Source organism: Lampetra fluviatilis, chromosome 4, assembly GCF_964198595.1.
Source record: "Lampetra fluviatilis chromosome 4, kcLamFluv1.1, whole genome shotgun sequence".
In the NCBI taxonomy this organism is placed as follows: Eukaryota; Metazoa; Chordata; class Hyperoartia; order Petromyzontiformes; family Petromyzontidae; genus Lampetra; species Lampetra fluviatilis.
Genome location: NC_136278.1, coordinates 4,450,822 through 4,468,956, shown reverse-complemented (window position 1 = coordinate 4,468,956; position 18,135 = coordinate 4,450,822). Strand labels below are relative to the sequence as shown.

The following is an 18,135-nucleotide window of genomic DNA, read 5'->3' as shown; positions in this document are numbered from 1 at the left end:
CGAGAGATGAACACATTGACAAACTGCGTTACTTATTCTCCCAATGTGTCACTCTTGCAGCAGCGCAGTGGTGAGTGCGCCGCTTGATAGCGCCTCGCCCACTGAAGTTCGATTCCTGCCACGCCTAACATCAGTGGCGACTGGTATCTTAACCGATCTTGCCTCGTCCCCCGCAACATCCTTCTCAACATCGTCACTAACCGGTGCCGTGACGTCTGGTCAAACAACACACGGCCGAGGGGATACTTTGATCGAGCAATGCTTTGAAATGTATTGAATCGTATTATCTTCTTGACATTGGATCATCGTCGGCGTCCTTGACACGTGTATTATAGTGCGCTATATAACATTCCAGGACGCGTTCGAGCATCACCTATGCTTAGCCTGCTATCGTCTTGTCACAACACACCATTGATTTTTTGTTTAGATGGTGGTTATGTCATCACAGTAGCCCAGGAAGAGGACACCGATTTGGGCCGATTGCCTTTCAAAATAAATACTTCACCACGCCACGTGTGAGCGCCGGTTTTCGAAGGAAGGGGGAGAAAGATTTATCAGGACCGGATCAGATATCACACTCGTCGCCGATGCTAGCCGTGGCCGAACTCTAGCTCAGTCGAACCTGAACTCGAGCCGAGTCGAACCCAGCGCAGTGGAAAAAAACCACTGCGCTACCGCTCCACCCGACCGACATCATCATCGGTCATGGTCAATCCACTGCTGGATGAAGGCTTCTCCTAAGCCGTCAACCATGTATCACGATTCTGCGATGTAATAATCCACTTATAGTAAGTGTACTTTCACGCGAGCCGATTTCATCGCTCCATCTCCAATAGAATGCCAGAGATAAGAGTGTGCGCGCGCGCGCGTGTGCGCGTGTGTGTTTCTTAAAATGTGAATTTACCCACCACCGATCGAAGAGTGTCCGCGTCCCTCTTTCCTCCGCGGGGACAGTTCCGAATGAAGCACGGCTCGGCGAGTGACACACAGACGCAAAGGCAGAGGAGCAGGCGCGCCATGCTATTGGCGCACATCCTCGCGTGCGTGAAAATGGAATCTCTGTTGCAAAAGCCCTGCAGTGTCCCGTTCCCTTTATATATACACACCGCGCCGCACCGCACCGCACACCGTGATTCCGTGCCGTTTGGTTTGTGTCGGATTATCATATTCCATTGTCACGTCGCCTTAGCCACCCCCGCCTCGAGTTCCATTGTTAAATCCAATACGAGACGCAAATGCAGCGAGTCTCATTCCCGCGTGGGAGCTGGCCTTGATGGTCAATTACAGACGGTGACACCGTGCGTCACATCGACCCGGCGCGGCGTTTTTTTTTGTTGTCCAATTCAATACAGTTTGAGCCTCGACTTGAAAAGTAGCAGGGGGGGGGGGGGGGGCGACGGCACGGACGACTGGGGAAGGATAGTTCTAGCCCGTTGTGAGTGACCTCCCACTGAACGGAGGTTAACTATTGGCTTCGGTAGTGAACAATACGGGGAGGACAGCAGTGTGATGAGAGGTCGGAGAGTGCATGACGCGTACTGGAGTGAGATGAGAGGGGAGAGCTGGGCAGGGGGTAAGTCTCCAGAGGATCTTGAGGATGATGATGTAGAGTTGAGTTCTTGAAATTGATCCGGCATTGCATTGGGAACCGGTGGAGGGAATGGAATTATTGGTGGGATTTGGTCAAATTTTTGGGTGCGGTTGGTATATTTTTGCAGGGGCATTCTGAATAATCTGCAATTTGGAGACCCAGGGCTTTGTGGCGACCATGGCGGAGAGCTTTAATGGTCGAGTCACGAAATGGTGCAGAGAAACAGAGTTGGTGGTAATATGGAGACGTACGCATGTGACAGTGCATAGAAGACTAAAGGTGCAGCCCTGCAATGTCTTTCTCACGACACTGCTGGTGGACTGGGGGGGAGGGGGGGGCTGGATATTTGGCTTACTCCACACCGGCCAGACGTCCAGCATGAGGTGGGAGTCCCCACGCCTCACCCCCACCACGAGCGACCTACCGAGCAACTGCGGTTTACCCATTTGTAATAATACTCTTGGAGACGACTTGTGGAATCGGTCATTTTATTTATTCCAGTTCACAAGTACTCCCCGCTGCTGGCAGGCAACGGGAAGTGGGCAGACAGACCACAAGAAACGCACTGCCACGTGGCACTCGGAGCCCCGCTCGCGCGTGGCCCCTCTTCTTTCGTTCTTCGTCTGACCACGTGTCGTTCATCTCTCCCCTTATTTAATGCCTGGGTCACGTGGTACGCTCCAGCCAATCCTTGGTAGCCTGCGCCGAATCTTCTAGATTCCCCATAAACTCCCGGGACCACGCCCCTGATTTGTCTTCCCATTGGCTGAGGCCAAAACCAGCAGAACCAATCACCCTAGCTGGCACCCTTCGATCACGCCAGGGCCATGCTCCCAGGCTCTCCCCCCATTGGCTGTAAAGCAGGACCGGCAGAGCCGATCACCACGTGAGCCGGACATAGGCTCTAATTACACATTTATACACCAGGCGGGAGTGGCGCACGCCTCGAATCCAGCACTGTGGTAGGCGAGGGTTCGTGGATCGCACAAATGTTGCGAAACTTCATTCTCGCGCACTCATGACACACCAAGTGCTTGTCACAAATGAAGCACACCTTGCTGATTTAGTCGAGGAGTACAAATCATCGCACGAACTCCAATCATCCTCGCAGCAGCAGCGGCTTTCGGCTATCCATCGAACAAAGACGGTCACTGCATCGCGCACTTCAAACGCGCTTCTGTGGCCGTCTGGAACGCTCTTCCTTCCGATATTAGAAAGTCACTGGAGTTATGCGCTTTAAAATCTAGATTGAAAACTCATTTACGTGGAACTGCTTTTTGTGTTTAGGTTATCCTTCCCCCGCACCTCCGATTAGCAAGGTCGGCAACGTACAGTTGCTAAAGAAGTCCAACATACATAAGTTCCCGTAAGCGGGGAGGTGCGACGCCCTGGCTTGCCAAAAGGCGAAACGGAAAAATAGAGACTAAGCTCCATCTGTTCCATCTGCATGGGTTATGTTGTCCCCTCGCACGCACCCATTGGTTGAAAACGTCGCAATGGGTGCGCACCTCCATGCGTCGCGGATTGCACAGCTTTGCGAGATGTAATTTTGCATGGACGACGCTGTATAAAATCGCTGATGATTATACTGCCGAGTGAACGGGTGCGGGTGATTTTTTATAAAACTGTCCCGTTGTCTCAACTCACGTGGCGGTAACATGAAAGCAAATTGGAAGACCTCTGGATTGTAAGTTCGGTGCTGTGCTGTTAATAACACGACGGGAGTATGCGTGGATGAGACTTTTTTTTGGAATGCCCCACTGCAAAGGAAAATTACTAACAAAAATGCTGTGAAAATGAGTTCTTATAAATGTTACGAGAGAAAAAAAAACAGAGCAAAATGTTCAAGAAATGACGAAGTGACGTGTGCAGGATGGCATGCTTAACAGTCCTCACGTCTTACCCGATAACCGTATATCGCTACCATTATTTTAGTAGGAATCTGTAACTGGATCACCCTAATGTTTTTTTGCTAACGTCCCCTCTCTTTCAATTGTCCATACCAGAAGGCACAATCTATTTGAATCGGTGTGAAAGCGTGTGCTTAAACTCAAGTCACACGCACTATTTCAACTCGCGCAAGACACAGGAACCTTTCTTTATGCTAACACGGAACTCGGCACCCTTCCGTTTCGCTATTCGGCGAACATGACCTTGGGTTGCGCTTTAACAAGGCGCCAACATTCGCCCCGTTGATTGTAATGTAAATCCCCGCGGGCACGTTTATTCTTAGCGCCCGAGTCCCACACTCGCCGTCTCAATTCGAACACTGCCAACACATCTTCTTGGTTCTTTCAATAAAGTCACGTAGAATGGAAAAAAAACATAATAAAATAATTCTCACGTTTCGGCCACAACGCAAGTAGCCGTCCTCAGGTGGAGAACAGGTCTGTCGAGGAGACAGAGTCATTTAGACTGTCTCCTCGACAGACCTGTTCTCCACCTGACGGCTACTTGCGTTGTGGCCGAAACGTCGTGAGAATTATTTCATTGTTTTATTTATTTTATTATTATTTTTTTAATTTCCATTCTACGTGACTTTACCGAAAGAACCAAGAAGATGAATCCCTGCAGTCACGAAAGCTTTAAATCGAAATTTAACTGCCAACACAGTTTGTACAAGTAGCACGACATGTTAGCATTCTTACACCTGCGATTCTTTGTTTCCTTTCATGTTCAAATTGACCTTCGGAAAACCGAATGGTACAAAATGGCCGTACGAAACTTGTATCTGGAAAAAATGGTTCAGCGAGTTGTTATAAAACCGTCCTTTAAAAAAAAAATGTCCTGCTCAATGTGCATCAACTTCACTGCCATGTGTCCGTGTGGAAGCTCGCTAATCGGCAGCCGTTTGCTTCCGACACCCGAGAGATTGAATGCAACCATTGAGCCCACCGTTCCTGTTGCACCGTCGACAATGCAAAAACATATTCATCGCCACTTTAAAAGGCACGCATCTGCAAGCATTCACATTTTGCTCCACTTAATTCAAGATTTTCAGCGTTCCATTACTGCAGGCATCCGTCACTGACGTCCATCACTCACGGCACTCATTGTTAAACCAACACAGCCAAGGTTGAGGAGATTTGTTCTTGAAAGAACAAAATTACTCAAATAAATTCCTGCATAACCTTTTGCCCTTGTTGATTTATAACGAAGCATTGCGATTCGGCCTTTTCAGTGGCGATGAATGGCTCCGCGCATAGCAATCAAAGGCCCCGCCAAATGAATGTACATTCCATTTATTTCATGATGGAAAATGTCTGCTGCGGTCTATAAGGAAAAGAGGCTTTAGGGAAGGGCATTCCGTAAGAATGCAACATTTCCCAGATTTCAACACAGCTATTTAGTTGAGTAAAAAAAAAAACCTTTGCGATTTCAATTTCGAAATATTTTTTCTCTCCCCTCTTTACTCGCAAAAACAAAACCGCCACACATCAGTGACGTGCCATTAAGTCGCACACTCATTGCATGGCTTATTTTAGCCACCACATTTAGAAAGAGCGCAAGCCATGCTCATGAACAAAGCAAAACACTTTTAAAAGGGTACACTTACAGTTAACCTTGCCCAACAGAGAAAGCCATTACAACACCTCTACAACCGCGATTCCATCCACCCTTGCTATTGTACGCAATTTCTACAAAATATAAAACAAACGACGCTGCACAAGGCGCGAAAAAATACACGCGTAAAATATTCCTGGCACGACGGAAAGGGCCTGTGAATTTGTTCTTTCTCCAAATGTCAAAGTGGGATGCATCCACGCTCTATAAACGCTTACATTTTTTTTGCCAATAATTGTCAATTAATGGACTGCAACAAGTGTGATAGTGTGGAAACGCGGAAAGGATATTCTCCACAACTATCCTGGCGATTTGTATAAACCACACAAACGTGTTGGCAAGTTCACATGCATCGTTATTGGGGCACGCAAAATGGCAAGCATAACATCACACACCGCTATTCACAGTGCAAAGTGCAACAAAGTCAATCTTTTAAATTCCAAAATTGTCCAACAGCAACACAAATTACTTCAGCTATTAAAGGAAAATGGAAACTTAATATTTTAAAATACAGGACATTTTTATAAAATGTTTATACAACATTCAACTCACCCATAACCCTCCCCAAGATTACACGCTAAAATGCACATACATTATCATAATTATCATAATCGGGTAGTCAATAACATTTCAAGTCAAAGACTCGCTCTGAAATGGCCGGGTGGCTGAGGTCAGAGGCGACAAGCATTGAGAGCATGGTTTAGTCCTGGTAACAGCCAGTGATTAAGCAGAGTTCGAGTGTACCCGAAATTTTTACACGATGTATATTGGGCATTTACATTTATTTGGCTTAATTCTCAGGTCGGTGAAGTCAAAATACTGGTTTGACTACGAAAGAAATAAAGCCATCTCGTAGCAGTGCCAAGAAAAGTGCAACCCCTACTTCGATAAAATCTCTACTGCGGATATTCACTGCATTTACGAGATTTCCGAATTGATTCTCTCCAAGGACGTGATTAAACAGCACAATTGGCATTTACTGGCCGAAAACACCGATACATATTTTTTGAGTCACTCTTCCCGAGAAATCTTTGTTCCTCCTTGGAGAACAGATAAGAAATGGCAGACAAAGGAAAGAACACGTCTGAGAGCATGATGGCATCAGTTCGTGGGCTGTTACATCGCACGACTATTAAAAGACTGCAACAGCTTGGTGAGGCCTTCATCCAGCAGTGAACAGATCATGTATGAACTGTCATGCCTTAGCACAAAGCAGGATTCGATTAAGGAATTTAACAGTTTTTTATTTACATTGTGGCGAATGTAGCACCTCCAGAGGCTACACAGGATCACGTGCAGTATTCTGACAAGACATAAGAAATGCTAATCATACATTCTAAAGCGCACGGTCCATGTGTGTAGTGAACATGAAAATCAACATTGAATCGATGAACCTGTGCATCGTTACACACCTACCCAACACCACTGCCCATTTATACCACGTATCTGTGTGAAGCGATAGCACGGTGGTTAGCACCCTCTGCTATGAATCTGGGGATCCAAGTTCGATTCCTGGCCAGAGCTAACATCAATGGCAAGTGACATCTGATCCGGTACTGCCCTCCCCAACGGTCGCTTCATCAACCAGCACTGACCAACCGTGGTGAAGTATGGTCAAAAACTTCCATCACGGACAAGGAATGGGGAGGCCTTCATCCACTAGTGGATTACAAATGGCTGGAGCAAAAAACAAAAACCTTACTTATAATAATACATTTGTACTGGATGGATCTGCCAGCAAACATTTTTCGGGAAAGTTGTTGATTAAACGGCCGAGTCTCGCTTCTTGACCTCCTCCTGCAAGTGCACCGCTGTGCGCTTAACGATCCTGCCTTCCTTGTCTACAGCAAAGTTGAAGCTCTTGGGGTTATCGATGGCAGCGTCGATCCGTGCATCCAGGTTCTCAAGGGTGATGAAGTTCTTCACCTCTTCCTGGATGGGATCAAGTTACAAGACAACTCATTGGAGGTTAAATGGTCGACTGTTATAAAACTGCTACCTGCCTGTTCATGCGTAGAGTATAATGCAGTTATCAGTAAAAAAAGAATCGAATATTGCATCTAAATACCCAACTGCATGTTACCGAATCACGGGAAATGAGCCTGATCAAGGAAGCAAAGCAGCCTTAAATAACTGGACAATGCTTGGATGGGCAACCGCAATGCAGTAACAGGGCGTTATAGGTTGCGGAGCGTATATCAGACGGCACTGCAGCAAAATTATATCGCGACAAATTGACTTAATAACTCACTTTTTTCACTCACTTATTTAGTCTACTATTATAATAGGGTTTTCCCCTTTTTTCTGGCGACAAAACTGAAACCTTTTGCAAGGAATCATGTCTACATTAACCACAAAACTTGCAGTCAAAATGCCGTAGTGGCAAGATGTTAACTCCCTCGCCTCGTATGCAGGTCGTGGGTTCGATCCTGACCTGAACACCTGTATATTTAGAGTTTTCATGTTCTCCCCGTGGCAGCGTGGATTTTCCTCCGGGTGCTTCGGTTTTTCCCTCCATATTTAGAAACATCCATTTACAGTATTTAGCTGCTATACATTTCCACATGATAAGCCACCTCATTGAGCTACCATTTGTGGCCAGGTTGCTTCTGAAATATATCTGTATAGGTCAGTGGACCTTACCTGGTAAAATAGAAAATAGTTTTGTTTGGTAGTTTAGTTGTAGATGATGTTTTTTTCAGGACATCCCCTCCGTTGTATAAGTGTTCGTGTGTCAAGTACAAAGGTACGAACCTTTAGCCTCCGCACAATTTCTTCCCTCTCTTCTTTCTTCTTCACCTCAAATTCGAAAAGCTTCGATGCCGCTTGTTGCTTGCTCTTCTCTTTAAGAACGACTTCGCTACGATATCGCTCTTCCCTTATCACGGAGAAATAAGAGAAACACTCAGAAATGGCATGCATACCATATTACCAAGCTGTTGTCAGAATAAACTCACGGACCACATTTTGGTATCACCGTATATTATTAGAGTAGATTCAATTTTGTAATTTTACCAAAAAGGATTGCATTTAGTTTTTTATGGAAAACTAGTGATGCTCAGAGCTCAGTTCACAACAATTTACAAATTAAAATACATTATTTTCCTCAAAAGAAATACAACATATAGTCAATGTACAAATTGATTATTTGTAAGGGAGGTCTGGACCACCCTACTCAATATGCTGTCGCGTTGACCATCACCAGGACAAGCGGATTGAGAAACGAACAAACAAATTGATTATTTGCAATTCATGCTAATGGCATAACTGAGGCAAAACATCACATGAGAGAATTTATAAATTAAATTCTACAAACGATACAATGAAAACATTATCGAATCACAATCCCCGAATCGTGACAATTCATTGAAACACAGAGGTAGGAAGATTCATCGCATGCTTCATAAGAACAAGAATATTCACGTGACGATGTCCACAGGGGTGGGCAACCAAAATACAGGATACATTTTTTTCGAATTCGGGGAAAAAAATATTTCAAGGAGCCGCAATCCATGTGAATACGTGATGGCGGTCCCTAATAACGTCACGAATCCAGTCCTTAAAGAGCCGCAACGCAGCTATGGAGCCGCAGGTTGCTAACCTTTGACTGTGACCGACCTCGTTGGAGTGTGCGAATGGCACAATGAAATCAAGACGGAGAAATTTTGGCCGAAAATCCATGTACCGACCTGATCAGTCGGAGGCGTTCATTCTCCGCGTTGTTCCACTCCAGCAGCTGTCGTTGCTCCTCCGCCTCTTGGACAGCACGCTCCTCAGCCCGCAGACCCAAAGACTCCTCTCGTTTCTTCAGGAATAAATCTTTACGAAACTCACGCCTGAGGAGCGCGCAGCCACAACACCCCACAGAGAAACATTTTTATTTGTGCTATACCAAATTCCAGTAGAGGATGCCAGAAACCACGCAATCAATGAATTCTACGAGTTTCCAGCCATTATTCTACCAAAGGACATGCACCAGGAGACGGGGGGAGGGAGTGATAAAATCGTTTTTGTGCAAGATGGATTGTTACATCACATGAATGAGGGGATTTAGAGGTGAACGGGAGTGACTGACGTGATATGGTGGCAAGCTGGTAGCATTAGGGGGGGGGGGGTGGATAGTGGTGGTAGTGTTTAGGTGACCAAAGCTTCATTTTTAATTCAATAGTTATCGGGGCCTCAAACCCCACGAAACAGTGGGAGACATTTCCCGAAGCTCAGCACCAGCCAGCTGTGGCTGAAATTAAACCATGGGGTGATTGGTGGCAGTTGTAGGGGTATGTTTGGTTGGTCAGGTGCAGAGTGGGTGTGTGGCACGTTGCCGTTTTGGGTTGTAGACGTTGGTGCCTGTTTGTTGGGGGTGACTGGTTCGGTAAATTAATGAGGTAGGTGATGAGGTAGGTGATGGGGTGAAAAACAACCTAACTCTCGTCGTGGTTGTGTTGTGGTGCTTCACCAATGCGTGTCCTGATTGTTTCCGCACGTTTGTGTTTGTTTGGTGTGAGCAGGGCTCGGCAACCTGTGGCTCTTTGCGGACTGCTGCTTCGCGACCGCTATTCATGAAGGATCGCCCGTCTCGTATTCACCACACAGTGCATTGCGGGGTTTTCTTGACCGAATTCGACAAAACAAATGTCTCTTCTTATTTCGGTCGCCGACCCCATGTATGAAGGACATCACAAACCAGATCTTCATGAAACGACACCATCATGATGGATGGTGCTAAGTGGGAACGTGACAACGATTTAGTGATGCCTTCATCGAGCAGTGGACTGACCATGGCTGCCGATCATCACGGTTTACCATTCATGTTAACCACTTGTCAGTGCCTACCTTATTACAGACCAATTCAGACTTTATTGGTCACCACGTGCCCTAATACATCTCAACGTTCATCCTACAGTCCCATCACAAGGGAGAAACAAATGATAAAATAGTTTTTTTTATTACCTTATAGTTATTTGTGTGTACTCATACCTGTCAACCCCTTATCAATGCCTACCTTATTAGACCAATTCAGACCGTATCGGTCACCCCGTGCCCGTATTGAAACGTCTGTACGCCGTATGGACCTGACAACTCAATTTCCCTACACAAGAATACGGGCTAAACCGTGTGGGTTGACAGCTATATGTTTTGACGTACATACGAGTTTAGGACATCATGCCGACCCGACACGCGGTAGCAACCACCACCCCCTCGCCCCCGGGGACAGCTGCAACCCACAAGCATCGGGTACCGTAGAGCCGCGAAGACGAATCGATACTGCTCGTAGCGGTCACTCAGCACCAGCATCTCCTCCACGTCGACGGGCGTGGGCTGCCGCACGCGCTCCGCCTTCGACTTGGCTTTGGGATCGCCCCGGGACTTGCGCCCTCGGACCTGCATCAAGGCAATCGCGAGCCGGGGCCGGCAGAAGGGCGCCGCGAACACGCACGCCGTTCGCCCTGCGCAGATTACGGGCAGCAAAGCCGCCATGGCGGGCGATGGAAGGAGGACAGCGCGGTGATCGCGACTGTGGAAGACAAGCGGAGGTGGTGGTGGGGAGGGGGACGACGACTTTGGTGGCGACGCCGAAGGAGAAGAGAGGAGAGCGAGAGAGGAGAGCGAGAAAGGTCGCGTCCACGTGGCGGAGATGTGGTGGGCTGCTCAGGGCGCTGCCATCTTGGTTGAGGTGGGGGTGGGGGCGGCAGCGGGGGGGGGTCACGTGCGGAAGCAGTGACGCGCGCTCTGATTGGTCAATCCGCGAGCGCCGTCTTGCTGAGTCTAACTTCAACAGCTACCATCGAATTCTACCCAGCAGGGCTCAACGATTTGGGAAAGATATTTAAGTGCGATTTTTCTGACAGATATTGCGATTTGATTTTCTGACAGATATTGCAATTTGGTTTGCGATTCAATTTTTTTAAGTCAAGCTTCAGGTCAATATTCACTGTGTAATAGATTGAATACATGTGATGGAGCATTACCACGTGACGCCATCACAATATGAACTGCTCTGTATATTTTAATGCAAGGATGAGAACTTAAAATATATGAATAGCTTCCAACATGTATTTATTAAAATGTTTTAATTAAAATAGAACAATCAAACATAGAACAATTGTTAAGTTAAATAAATTAAGTTCTAATAAAAAAATACAACAATTCCAAAACGAAAGTAATAGGACTTTTCAAATCGCGAAAAATCGCAGCCTTTGCGATTTGCTAATCGCATTGTTTCAAATTGGGATTATGATTTGAAATCGCTTAATCGTTCAGCCCTAGTAAGTAGCAGGAGGAGGCTACTAGTAGTAAGTAAGTAGTCGGAGGCTTTCGCGACCAATATTAGTCACGGCGTTCCGACACGTCCAATTGAGGTGAAGCTCTTCGTCAGCGACGCGGAGCAACTTCGGCGTTTGTCGGGCAGCAGGTGGCGCTCGATTGCCGCGAATACGATCAGTTGATGGTGGGCATCAGGTACAGATCTTTTCATAAATTATCATTCTAATTTATAATGCGCATTCCATCCTAGGACCCCAAATGCGCAATGCATGAAAAGCAGTGACCAAAAAAACAGAACCAGGACAAGCGACGAAACTAAAGAGGGAAGGTCGGTTTCAAGAGATGGGGTTTTCAAAGCAGACTTAAATGTCTACCGACTCCGATTGCTTTGCTTTCAAAGTGGCAAGGCGTTCCATAGCTTGGGTGCCACGCTAATAAAAGCCCGGTAGTCGCCCCGGTGGATTTTTTCTATTGTTCACGGGGTGTGAATACCCAGGGCTTAATTTCAAATAAAACCCGTTGGACAGATCCGTCTTAAATGAAGCCCAGAGCACACGCCTTTGTTTACGAGAGATGTCTGACAAGAGATCACAGCCGACTGGTTGTTTCTCGTGAAAAATTGGTACGTTGCTAAATGTATTCAAAGATCATCGGAAAATATTGAATCTAGTACTGCATTTATTTCACAACGGAATGTATGCAGCATGCAACGTTACATTTATAGTGATACAACATTCATTACGATTTCAATTGTAACCGACGATTCAGAAAATATAATTTGTTAAGTAAAACACTAACTATTAAAGACATGTAGATCAGTGCAAGTTGTTACGTATTTCCTTTCCCCGCGACTCTGATTAGCGCGGCTGACTATGTACGGTGTGAAAGAAGTTCAACGTTTATACAAATCACAGGCTAATTTGATGATGATTTACAGCAATATATTAAAGTAGTGCGTACTTCATCCAGCGGTGGATTGACAATACGTAAAAAAAACTGGAGTTAAACATGTTTTGTTAAAATTGGTGTTTAAAAAAATGTATTGACACTTTCAATATACATTGCCTATTAAATAATGCTCTACAACACTGCAGAAGTAGCAAATACACGTCTCAAGATATTACAGCATACCCATACCAATTGCATAGTTTCTCTTAAAAGTGGGATGTTATTGTCAAAAATCTATATGTGAAATTCTAAGTTTAGAAGGAAGTGTTCGGAAAGTGAATCGGCACACACACACTTCCTTGCAACTTAATATTTCACTTAAAGACGATTTTTTTTAAACAAATAACATACCACTTTCAAGATTAATCATAAGTTGGATGGAACTATACTGAATTGTGACTTAGTGACACGCACACTCCCGGTGTACTCTCCCCCTTTCTTTTTTAGCAGAAGGATTAAAGACCAGTTAATGGAAAGGGACACATTTGCAATTTTCTGACTCATTTGCGAGCTTATAAAAGGGCCTTATGTGTGCTCTCGTAGCATCAGTCTAATTCTGCATCGTCTTATAATTTAAAGGCAGTGCAATAATGCCTTGGGGAGGCGCGTCCTCAAAGCTGATTTTTGCAAACCCCCAAGATTAACAAACCACCCGAGAGACGCACACATGAGCCGCAAAGCCACCTGCAAATTAACATGCGCCCTTCTTTGCACAGTTGTTGTGAGTCCTATAACTTCTGAGCAATCCATAGCACTTCACCCAATTTCGTTGCCCACCCCCTCCAACAAAGCCATTGCAATTCCAACGACAGCCTTCCATCGCTCCGATATATTATTCCACGGCACATTAAAAAAGAAAAGTAATTCTTTAATTATTTTTTTTTGTTTTCTAATTATCGCACGGGTCCCTGCAGACGAAGAAAATTTCCACTCCAACCCACCACCCAAACCACCCATCCACCACCACCAACCAACCATCCCACTCACCCGCTTCCCCCTGCCACCCACCCATTACCAACCGCCCTCTCCCCCGCTAATCAAATATGCAAGAGCTTTACTAATTAAAGCCCGTTTCCTAATTAGAGCTCGCACTTAATTAGGGTGCATTAGAATACGAGGCAGTGGCCTGCGGGGATTGCACAGACCCCCCCCCCCACTCGCAGCCCCCCCAGCCGCCACCATCTCCCAGACTCAACACCCCGTGGTTCGTGAAACAAAAAGTGCAAAGTTTTTTTGGCAGAAGGGGGTACGCCAAGCTTTGTGGGGGATTAGAAGGGAATTTATTTTTTCTTAGGTCTAATTAGTTTGGAGAATTGCGCGATACAATACAGATTTTTTTTCCCTCCTCCTCTCCTTGCACTGACGTTATTTTAAATAATGATTATTTACTTATTTTCATTACTTTGTAATTCTTCTTTTTTTTTTACAAATTAAGCTTTGGAATTATACGGATGGAGTGCTTCGAATGCGTACTGAAAAGTACATCCGTTTGCCGTTCTCCCCTAGCGGCATTAAGTTGTTCATTATTCCAAAAAAAAAAAGATTATTCTTGTCACTTTTACGCCTAATTTGAATATGAAGAGTTCGTAACGCTTATTAGACTCAGCCATGACATTGTAGCTTCTAACTATTGTTTTATAAAAAAAGTAAACTAAATGAATCAACGCTTTTCAAAAAGGTATAATCCCCGTGTTGCTCAATTTAATCATTTTCGTCCTTTGGCAGACATCGTGTGCTATTACGCCCTACTGCACACGTTGCTTGGCAGACAAAAGCCAGCGCTGTTTCCCTTTCGAAAAAAATATATATGCTGTGTCATTTCTAATACTTTATATATATTTAAGCATTCCTGTGTAGGTGTGTCAATGCTTTAACATTGAAAAATACAAACTTGAGTTCAATGTCAAATAGCAAACATTTTGTTCGCAATTTTAACCCATGTACCACTTTTTTTCTAAAACGCAAACATCTTGTAAGCATTACTTTATAAACATTTACAAGCAGCTTTAGTTTTGTTTAGGTAGTATTTGGCTTAAACACGATGCAGGAAACGCATGGCCCAATTAAACACACGTGTCGGATGGAAACTACGTTATTTTAATGCATAATAAGGGATATAAAATTCGGTAATACTTAAAATTACAATAATTATTTGCTATTAAACTAGCTTCGTGTAGTACTTTAATATACGGCAACTGTTACACAACATCATAACGTTAAGTGTCCGATTCTCAAAACCGTTTGCCAGTCATTTGTACGGCACCTGCATGTATCCGTGTGCCTCAAGTATTAAATAAAAATGTACATCTACACAACCGCACATACTATTAAAAAATATATAGTGTACTTCCCCCCCCCCTCCTCCCCCCCAATGCGTTATTTATCTGTAGATAAGGGAATTTAAAATATATCTTGGAGGGCTTAGCATATATATTTGTAACTACAACATAGCCTCGCTCTATTACCCAAAGCCACAAGGATGCATGTCTGTGTTCTTATGCAAAGAGCAATGAACGCTGCTGCCCTTATAATGAACGGGGCCGCAAGGCTTGGCGGGTACTCACGTGCCCCCAGCCCGCAATTAACAATCCCCTAATTAACGTAGAGATGGTGGAGCATCGTTTATTTAAGTGAGCTGGGGGAGCCACGAGGCGGTGCATGTGGAGAGAGGAGGGGATGGTGGTGGTGGTGGAGGAGGAGGAGGCAAGGGACATATGCAGAGTGCACCCTTCGTGGGCACGCTTATCAACATTCCTGCTGCCAGATTCCTCACCCGCACATCTAAATGCGACCACGTCAGGGGCCATGCTCCCATCGCTCCACTGGCTCCCAATCGGATCCCGGATCAACGTCAAGATCGCACTCACCATCTTCCAGATCTTCCTTGCCCCCCCCCCTTGCCACCTATCCTGGCTCATCTCACTCTCGACTCCTTCACCACGCACTTTCCCACTCCTGCAAGCATTGCTTCCTGTCGAATCCCACAGGTAGCCGTCATCCAGGGATAGGTTGCTCATTATAATCTGCTGCCCCCATAGTCTGAAATGTTTTTTTTTTATCCCAGCCGTCCATGCTGTTAACTCCCTACCCCTGTGCAAGTCGCAGCTTCAGGTATTCCTTTTCTTCCTCCGCTAATATAACCGACTGCTACTCTTGCCAATGTAAATGTTGCCCAACACTGTTTCAGTTAACGTTGAGATGCGGTTTCATTCAGATGCTAAATGAATCCACATTTTATTGCATAGTTTTCCTTGACTACTTTAACAGGACCTTTATGCAAACGTGATACCCAAGAAGACCTCGTTAAACCGGGCGTCGTTAATTTGCATGATCGCTTTGCCTAAACTGATTGGGATCGCTTGTTTAGCGTGCCGTAGAATTAACATTCAAAAATATGAATGCTGTTTGGATAGCGAGGACTCCTATTGATATTGATTCATTTTTGGTCATACTTCAAATCAATCATACTTTATTGAGGTTGTAATGTTTTTTTTTATGTTTCCTAAAGATGGACATTCTTGATTGAAAACTCATTTCTTTAGAACTGCTTTTTGTGTTTAGTTTATTGCCCTTTCCCCGCACCACCGATTATCACGGTTGGCTACGTACGGTGTGAAAGAAGTTCAACATACGTACATTGATGAGGAAAATTTGCACAAAAAACTGAACATTTCACACACCGCACGTGGAGTGATGCACGCTGGGAACTACATCGAGAGACGAAAGAGGAGCCTGTGGATGAGAGGGCATACGGTTGGTGAAAGGCATCGGTCTGATTGTTAAGATCAGTAAGTGAGCTTGGGCAGGACACGTGGAGGTAAGATGGTTCGGTGAGCCGCACTCATGTTGGAGTAACAGCCGAGGGAGGGAACGAGCCTCATGAAATCATTTTGCAGGTGGATCAATGAAACCAGTTCGAGTGCATCCACCTGCCAGCACAGGTGGGTGAAGGAAGGCGTCCACTGATGTTACCCGCGTTAGCCGTGCCAGCGAATTAGGTGCAGCGTGCTAACCGCTGCGCCACCGCTCCCCCCCCCCTTTTTTTCTGTACCTATATCTGGACTGATTTAAACTCATTGCCTTAAGCGAACCCTAAACCTATGAAGGGTCCCCGCGCGGGCCAGTTCCGTCTGATTTTGTTATGTTATGCCTCAGTGCGAGGGGAAGGTACAGCCGGCGACTGGATTTTACCAGCACAAAAAAAAACTAGTCGCAGGTGGATCGCATTAAACTGTAACATTTTAATATCATTACGGCAATTAAGCATGCAGTGATGGATGGAAACTGAGTAAAACGAGCTCGTGGCAAAACACCAAAAACTGCCGCTGCAGTTAAGGAGCAGCCCTCGCCATCCCCGTCGCACCTGGTAAATATACTGGACATCTGCGATAAAGAGCTTCGTAGCTCATCAGATTCCTCCAGTATGAATGCGTATTCTGATCCTGATTCCGAAACACGATCGGTAGCTACGATTCTCCCCTCTTCCTCGGAAGCCGTCGTGACCTTGAGGGACCATGGTCACGTGGAAGACTCTCACCAAGAAGCGGTTCCGCTGGGTCGAGTATGGTCAGTGGCACACCCAAAGTGTTCCCACTGTCATGCATCGTCACTAATTATGGGGGGGGGGGCTACATTCGTTGCATGCAAATCAAGTTTTCACTGGCCATCATCATTACCATCGCCAGCATTAGCCGTGGTCAATCCACTGCTGGATGAAGGCTTCTCCAAGCCGCAGGCGTCTGGCGTGATCCTGCGGTATAACAATCCACCCAGCAGCCGCGCGCGAGCTTATTTCGTCACTCCATCTCCCCCGACGCTGGGTGTTCCCACCTCGGGCGCGTGCCGTTCCTTGGCTGACACCTTGCCTTGATTCTTGACGTGAGGCCACATAGTGTCTATGCGTTTTCATTGTACACTGCAAAATGCATCCACGATGAAATATATACATGAAAAATATATTAATTATTGATCTGCAATTTCACATTCTTGAAGGAAAAAAAAAACAACATAAACAATTTCAGGAGGAGGGCAACTGTCTCATTTAACACCCCCCCACCCTGAAAATAAAAGACAAAGATTCCCCATATAACCTTAACAGACTTTTGGGACAAGTTCTGTTAGCCATCACCTGTGAAGGCAGGCACAGCACACGAGGGGGTGGGTGGTCAGCACCACACCGGGCCGCCTTTGTCTCGTGGCGATGTTTACCTGGTACTCACTTGAGGCTGAGTCAACATAGAGGAGGCCCAGGACTGGCTCAGACATTCGTCACTGGCGTTGGCCGTGAGTGGGAATCAAACTCGGGGCGCGGCGTTCACGGTGCAGCGTGCTCCCCACCCTTCCCTTCACCAAAGCTAGCTGACCATCCGTGATGAAATATGCTCTGCGCAAGCCCCATCAGCTGTCACGAGGCAGAGAGTCCTTCATCCAGCAGTGGATTGACAAAGGGCCGTAAATTCTCATTACCCGCGACTGCTGCTGCTGCTGCACATCTGACGGACGTTACCTTTGGAACAGGGGCCGTGCCTCGTGCTGCCGGCTTGTTGGCTCCAGCGTGGGGGGGGGAACCACAGGGAGATGTTAAAACAAGTAGCTTGATCAGCCGACGAGCTCGGTCTCCGGCTTATCGGCACTCCCCTCCCGTCTCCCCTCCCCCCTCGTCCTTCTCCCACAGCAACTGACGGCGCGCGCCCGCACGTGGCCATCGCGGCGAAGCTTTTCGGGAGGCGCGCAGAAGGGCCCCCTCTGTGCCCTAACAGGCCGTCCGA

At 46.1% G+C, this 18,135-nt stretch overlaps 1 protein-coding gene across 1 annotated transcript; it reads right to left on the bottom strand.

Moving 5' to 3' along the window:
- Window positions 1-6,378: 6,378 nt before the first annotated feature.
- On the bottom strand, window positions 6,379-10,846 carry MRPS26 (mitochondrial ribosomal protein S26). Its single transcript, XM_078855426.1, has 4 exons — window positions 10,395-10,846; window positions 8,845-8,991; window positions 7,910-8,033; window positions 6,379-7,087 (listed from the first exon to the last, which is right to left on the bottom strand). Exons 1-4 carry the CDS (start codon window positions 10,631-10,633, stop codon window positions 6,920-6,922), a joined length of 678 nt encoding a protein of 225 aa, XP_078711552.1. The 5' UTR covers window positions 10,634-10,846; the 3' UTR covers window positions 6,379-6,919.
- Window positions 10,847-18,135: the final 7,289 nt, after the last annotated feature.

Excerpts from the sequence above, each read along its gene's own strand:
- MRPS26 (XM_078855426.1), bottom strand. The coding sequence starts at position 10,633 with ATGGCGGCTTTGCTGCCCGTAATCTGCGCAGGGCGAACGGCGTGCGTG. Across the intron at positions 8,992-10,394 it reads TTCGTCTTCGCGGCTCTACG|GCGTGAGTTTCGTAAAGATT; the intron begins GTACCCGATGCT and ends CGCGCTCCTCAG. Across the intron at positions 8,034-8,844 it reads GAACGCCTCCGACTGATCAG|GGAAGAGCGATATCGTAGCG; the intron begins GTCGGTACATGG and ends CTCCGTGATAAG.